We start from the raw sequence: 7,500 nt of genomic DNA, 5'->3' as shown, positions 1-7,500 counted from the left end.
TTATTGAATCGGAACGATGAGCAAAAAACAAAAAACTCTATCAACAGTTGAAAGTCTGTTGAAGAGCCGACATCCTGCTGCTCTCTGAACCAGAGAGGAAACTTCACTTTATTGTGTTTCTGTATTTGGTTGATTCAGGTTCAAACCAGAGGTGTGACCCAGTCAGCTTCACTCGAGTCCCAAATCAGTCTCAAGTCTTGAGGCACAAGTCTCAAGTCGAGTCTCAAGTCTAAATGTAGAACAGCAAGTCAAGTCAGAACAAATCAGGAGTCCAGTATCAATTTAATATCTTAAAGAAAACTAAATATCTAGGACTTTTCAATGCAATATGGTTTTAATAGGATAAAAACTTGGTAAGAGCATCATGAGTTTGATTTCTATAATCAGTTTCAACTTCAATAAATTCAATCATTCCATACAAATTCAGAAAACAGAATTTAAATTCAGTCGTCCGCTGGAACAAATCTCATCACTTTCAATCTAAGTCATTTACACAAACACAAGATCTCAAGTCAAGACTTTAGAAACCTTTTCAAGTCATCAAAGTACAAGTCAGAGTCAAGTCCCAAGTCACCAGAACCCAAGTCAAGTCGAGTCTCAAGTCTTCTCTTCATGCATCAAGTCAAGACTCAAGCTATTCAAACTAATTGGCTAAGGTTGGCTAAGGTCTGTCCGTGCCTTCAGGCACAGCGAGCTTCCACATGCTCCAGACTCGCTCTTCCATGGAAGCGCGTTGTGTATTTGTTCTTGACACACGTGCATATATATGTATATGTTTTAGCATGGGATGGAAGTATATGTCTCTCTCTCTCTCTCTCTCTGTGGAGAGACCAATAGCAGGACCAATAGCAGGCAGAGCTGCGGCTCTGTGTCGACCCTCAGCTTCTCTCTGGCTGCTCCGCCTCCAGAACATGTCAACATGGCGGAGATCATAAACCAGATCTTTAGGCTTCAAAACCCTTCAGAGACCTGAGGTGAAGAACTCACTGCACCTGTTTATAGTCTGAGGTTGAAACTATCAGGTGAGAAAAAGAGACTGTCATCTGCTTATCGCTCGCCTTTATTAGAGACTGTTCAAAGTGGAGACGGGAAAGACTGGCGGAGAGAGAGAGAGGAGGAAGACATGGACTCAAACCCACGGTGTGGAGTTCACATGGTGCGCACCTCTGACCGCCGAGCCCCGACTCTGTTTCACCCCGAAAACCGACCCAGACACCGAGGATCCAGATTCATTTTCACACTGCTGCATGTAGCTCTCTGTTTCTAGCTGCTTGGTACAGATTTACACTTTATTATCTACAGTGTTCCTCCATCATGAGACTCAGCTGCCAGTCCAGACCAGTGTTCCCCAGTCCGCTCCTCAAGTCCTGCAGGTTTTTGTTCCAGCTCTGCTCCTGCTCACCTGATCCAGCTAAGGGCTTAATGCTGATTGGTTGAGCAGGAGAAACCGATCTCCCTGGACAGGCCCGGCCCTAAACTGGGTCAGGTGTGAGCGAGCGGAGGTGGAACAGAAACCTGCAGGACAGAGACCTGCAGGAACGCTGGTTTAGACAAGCAGACTGAACTGGAGAGAGCAGCAGTAGTCAAGGTGCCAGGGACCTTCTCTTGTCTCCAGACCTATTCAAGATTATTTCATGATATTTTTAGTCAAATTATCTGTGTTATCTATTCTGCTGGTTTCAGTAAATTTCACTTGATTCATGCCAATATGACTTCTTCAGAAATCATCATGAAACAATGAAGAAAATCTGGAAACAAGAAACTTTCTCCAAGCCAATTTCACTTTTACCAAGAAAATGTCCTGAAACAAGTTACTTTCTCCTGGAAAAAAAAAGAAAAAAAAGGCAAATTTGTTGAAAGCGGTGAAATTATCTGCCAGTGCAGTCAAATGATTTCACTAAAGAAATCCTAAAATAAGCTTGATAAGTCCGGAGACAAGAGAAAATAAATAAACAAGTCTGTCAGGCAACTCTGTGGTTCTCAAATTAGACAAAAATCTGAAAAAATAGACATGATAATAAATTTGTATGGATGAAATATGTTTTTTTCCTATCCCATAAATCATTACATGACTCCCCAAAATTATCTCGTGGCCCCCTGGGGGGTCCCGACCCCCAGGTTGAGAACCACTGCTGTTACTGGTCGTTATGGAAACAAAGTACACACTGCACAACCAGTTGTTTATCAATCTTTACCAGCACAAAGGCAGCAATGTTTCTACAAAGAAAGCATCATAATGTGAACACACCCAAGAGAAGTCAAGCTGCAGCTGCAACTATCCAATACAATACTGCATTACTGATGATCCTGTTGTGGGACACACACACGAATGCATGTCCACACACACACACATACACACACACACACACATACACACTGGTGTGTTACCTGTGTGGGAGGTGAAGCAGGTGAAGCTGCAGGTTCAGCTGGAGCTCCTCCAACCAGAGAGTGCACATCCAGGTTCAGGTCCTGGATCGACTCGTAGATGTGCCTGGAGTCTTCCTCCTCCTGCTCCTCCTCTTCATCCTCCTCTTCCTCCTCCTCCTCGCTGCTCTCCTCCACACTCATCTCCTCCTCCTCCTCCTCCTCCTCCTCCTCCTCCTCCTCCTCCTCCTCCTCCTGCCCTATAGGAGACTCAGGTTCCCCCTGCTGTCCTGTGGAGGCTGAGGAGGTGCTGAGGTCAGTTGGGGGAGTAACGGGTGGGATAACAGGAACCACGGGCGTCTCCACGGGTATGGGCTGGGTCAGGGGGCGGTGCGCGGCGAGGGGGTCCGCCGGGCTGAAACTGGGAACCCGAGGTTTCCCAGACTCCCGCTCGTCCAGAGAGAGAGGTTTACTGGAAGAAACGAACAGAGATCCTGAAAGGCTCGGCCTCTTTCTGCTGAGGCTGCTGTCGGCCATATTTGTCGCCCCGCTCGTCGCGGCTGTAGTTTCGGTGTCTGGAGGAGCGCTGGGAGGAGCGCTGGGCCGCCGTTGGGCCGGCGTCACCAACGGCGACGGGTCGTGGAACTCCAGCAGTACGCCGAACGTCGACATGCGGTTCTCCGTCTTGCGGTGACTGGTAGCGGCATCGGACCGCAGCCGGATCGTCACCTCGTCCCCCGGTTTGGTCCTGTTGCCGCCGGGCTCCTCGGGCCGGTCCGAACTCTTTGGGACAGGAACAGGAACCGGGACGGGCACCGGCACCGGAAGCGGCACCGGTTCAGGACTCGGCGGAGCGGTGAAATCCAGCGGCGAGGGGAAGTCACCCGGCAGCTCCTTCACATACTTGGCGGGGATGTAGAAGGGCTTGGCGCTCCGGTCGCTCCGCACCTGCCACCAGTGGTCGTTGGTCTTGGCCAGCAGGATGTAGCGCTCGTTGGGTTTGATGGACACCAGCACCCCGTCCCGACCCTGGTACTCATACTGAAACTCCACCAGCACCAAGCCCATACCTGACAACAACGATAACATGATGAGTAGTAATAACAAATGTCATCATCAACATCATCATAATAATGGTACTACTACAACTACTACTGCTACTACTACTGTTACTGCTACTACTACTGCTACTACTACTACTACTGCTACTACTACTACTACTGCTGCTACTACTACTACTGCAACTAATACTGCTACTACTGCTACTACTACTACTACTGCTACTACTACTACTGCTGCTACTACTACTACTGCAACTAATACTGCTACTACTGCTACTACTACTACTACTGCTACTACTACTACTACTGCTACTACTGCTACTACTACTACTGCTACTACTACTGCTACTACTACTACTGCTACTACTACTACTACTGCAACTAATACTGCTACTACTACAACTACTACTACTAAGGTTAATGGATGAAATATAAAGCGTTACCTCCGCCTAGCAGGGAGGAGGTCATCGCTACGGTGACGACCCCGGCCTCCACAGGCCCCGCCCCTCAGGGAGGGAGAGGAGGTCAGTCTGAAGGTGAGGGGTCAAGGGTCAAAAGTGGTCAGCAGCCCTCCTGAAGACAGAAGACACAGATAGAGATTAGAGTATATTAGATTGGAGTATTTTATAGTGTAATCTAAATTATCTGGATTAGATTAATTAGACTAGATTAATAGAATATACTAGAACATTTTAGATTAGATTATCTAGATTAGAAAATAATACACTAAACTAGACCAAACTTGATTACATTACATTACATCAGTCGTAGGGTTAGGGTTAGTTGTCCAAATCCATCTCACACACACACACACACACACACACACACACTCAAGTTTATTTCACAACACTTCTAACAGATTGTTTTCCTGGTTTCATTACATTTCAGTTGATTCATATCAATTTGACTTCAGTTCACAGAAATCAAATCTTCCAAGCAGCGAGTTGCATCAAGTCAAGTCCAATTTATTTCTACAGCGCTGACGAGCCCACCCAGATCTAACTGATCAACAATCAATCACAGAACAAAATGATCAATACAGTCTGCAACAAGATGAAACACAAGTCAGCGAAGACAGGGACATAAATAATGATTTCAGGTTTGACTAAAAACAACCTGAAATAAGTTTGATGAATCAGGATACAAGACAAAAAATCCCTTGCTTGTGATTTTTTACAGTGTAGGACTATGACGCAGTGAAAGGGTCAAAATTAAGACTACTGAGAAGCCGGCGGAGGCTATATCCTTGCCGAAACCAGCTACCGATCTGGCCAATGATAAGCCGGCGCTGGTAACTGAGAGGCCGGCGGTGGGAAATGAGAAGCCGACTATTCATTCGATCAAGGTGGTAACTCATGCGTCTAACCTAACAACCCACTGGATCGGCTGCTGGCTCGGCTGGTCATTAGCTTCCAAGGCTAGCTAGATTAGCTACTGATTTGCCTGGTCACTTTCTTCTTTTGTATTTTATTGGCAGATTGGAGCCAAATGCGGCGCGTTACCGCCACCAACTGTAGACAAATGGGATTTATTTAGATTCTTTCAATAAGTCTATTTTTTTGTTACCAAAAAAAAAGAAGTATTCTTTCTCCTCCGTTTCCGGCAGCGTAGTCACCGACTTTCCTTTGCTGACAATTTATGTGCGGCATTGCTGCTTATTTGTCTTTTGTTTTTGTTTTTTTTACAAAGGATTCTTTCTTTGTATTTTAGGTTTTATGCTCAAATTCAAAATGGGTATTGAGTCAGTTTCAATGATTTGTTTCCTTTAAATTGTGATTTTTTTTTTGGTATTCCTCCATGCATTTATGTAAAAAAAAAAAAATACAGTGAGCCTCTGACTAACATTCTGTCATATCAATCCATCTTGTGTTGTGTGTTGCTGGCTTCGGCAAGGATATAGCCTCCACCGGCTTCTCAGTAGTCTTAATTTTGACCCTTTCACTGCACCATACAGGACACCTAAACTGAATCACAGGCATGAGTCAACCTGCTGAGAGAGAGAGAGAGAGAGAGAGAGACTAACACAGAGAGAGTGACAGAGAGAGAGAGAGACAGAGAGAGAAAGAGACAGAGAGAGAGAGAGAGAGAGAGAGAGAGACTGACAGAGAGAGAGAGAGAGAGAAAGAGAGGAATGACAGCTATGTCTTCGTCTGTGATTCATCTTGTCAGAACAAGTTGGACTAAAAACTAACACTGGAACACTTAACACTATCTGAACCACAAAACCACGCACACACACACACACACACACACACACACACACACACACATATATATATATATTACAATAAAATATCTATACAACATGAGTACAAACTGTCTGTTTTGCACGATTGTCTGATTGCCTTTACGGACTGGATGGTAACAACCTTCTCCAGCTGAACAGATCAGACTGAGGTCCTTGCTTCTGACAGCATCGTTTCCATGGTTACTCAGTGTGTTGGGTCTTTCCTCATCTGTCTAACATTAGAAATCTTAGACTATCAACATATTAAATCGTTGACCCGTACATGTTTTTTTCCATTTAAGACACATTGCCAAACTCCGGTCTGTTGTGTGTTGTGTGTGTGTGTGTGTGTGTGTGTGTGTGTGTGTGTGTTGGAGACGATTATTCATGTTTTCATATCATCCAGCTGTACTACTGCTACTAATACGGCAACTAATACTGCAACGACTACTGCAACTACTACTGCAACTAATACTGCAACTACTACTGCAACTAATACTGCAACTAATACTGCAACTACTACTGCAACTAATACTGCAACTAATACTGCAACTACTACTGCAACTAATACTGCAACTACTACTGCAACTAATACTGCAACTAATACTGCAACTACTACTGCAACTAATACTGCTACTAATACTGCAACTAATACTGCAACTACTACTGCAACTAATACTGCTACTAATACTGCAACTAATACTGCAACTAATACTGCAACTAATACTGCTACTAATACTGCAACTAATACCGCAACTAATACTGCAACTACTACTGCAACTACTACTGCTACTAATACTGCTACTAATACTGCAACTAATACTGCAACTAATACTGCAACTACTACTGCTACTAATACTGCAACTAATACTGCTACTAATACTGCAACTAATACTGCAACTACTACTGCTACTAATACTGCAACTAATACTGCAACTAATACTGCAACTACTACTGCAACTACTACTGCTACTAATACTGCAACTACTACTGCTACTAATACTGCAACGACTACTGCAACTAATACTGCAACTACTACTGCTACTGATACTGCAACTACTACTGCAACTAATACTGCAACTACTACTGCAACTAATACTGCTACTAATACTGCAACTAATACTGCAACTACTACTGCAACTACTACTGCTACTAATACTGCAACTAATACTGCTACTAATACTGCAACTAATACTGCAACTACTACTGCTACTAATACTGCAACTACTACTGCAACTGATACTGCAACTACTACTGCAACTAATACTGCAACTAATACTGCAACTACTACTGCAACTAATACTGCTACTAATACTGCAACTACTACTGCAACTAATACTGCAACTACTACTGCTACTAATACTGCAACTAATACTGCTACTAATACTGCAACTAATACTGCAACTAATACTGCAACGACTACTGCAACTAATACTGCAACTAATACTGCTACTAATACTGCAACTAATACTGCAACTAATACTGCAACTAATACTGCAACGACTACTGCAACTACTACTGCAACTAATACTGCAACGACTACTGCAACTACTACTGCAACTAATACTGCAACGACTACTGCAACTAATACTGCAACTACTACTGCTACTAATACTGCAACTAATACTGCAACTACTACTGCTACTAATACTGCAACTAATACTGCAACTAATACTGCAACGACTACTGCAACTACTACTGCAACTAATACTGCTACTAATACTGCAACTAATACTGCAACTACTACTGCAACTAATACTGCAACGACTACTGCAACGACTACTGCAACTACTACTGCTACTAATACTGCAACTAATACTGCAACTACTACTGCAACTAATGCTGCAA

General features: G+C 43.8%; 1 protein-coding gene across 3 annotated transcripts in view; it reads right to left on the bottom strand.

Moving 5' to 3' along the window:
* Positions 1 to 3,998, bottom strand: part of arhgap27l (Rho GTPase activating protein 27, like) — a 33,185-nt gene extending 29,187 nt beyond the window's left edge. For all 3 annotated transcript variants that reach the window (XM_078284440.1, XM_078284442.1, XM_078284441.1), the window contains exons 1-2: positions 3,869 to 3,998; positions 2,389 to 3,434 (exon numbers count right to left, since the gene is read on the bottom strand). In XM_078284440.1, the coding sequence (XP_078140566.1) occupies positions 2,389 to 3,434; positions 3,869 to 3,893 (1,071 nt within the window). In that variant the 5' untranslated portion in view covers positions 3,894 to 3,998. The remainder of the gene's footprint in view (positions 1 to 2,388; positions 3,435 to 3,868) is intronic.
* Positions 3,999 to 7,500: the final 3,502 nt, after the last annotated feature.

The sequence above is a fragment of the Centroberyx gerrardi genome, chromosome 7 (assembly GCF_048128805.1).
Source record: "Centroberyx gerrardi isolate f3 chromosome 7, fCenGer3.hap1.cur.20231027, whole genome shotgun sequence".
NCBI lineage: Eukaryota > Metazoa > Chordata > Actinopteri > Beryciformes > Berycidae > Centroberyx > Centroberyx gerrardi.
The sequence above is the reverse complement of the archived record's forward strand: the minus strand, read 5'-3'. Positions and strand labels throughout refer to the sequence as shown.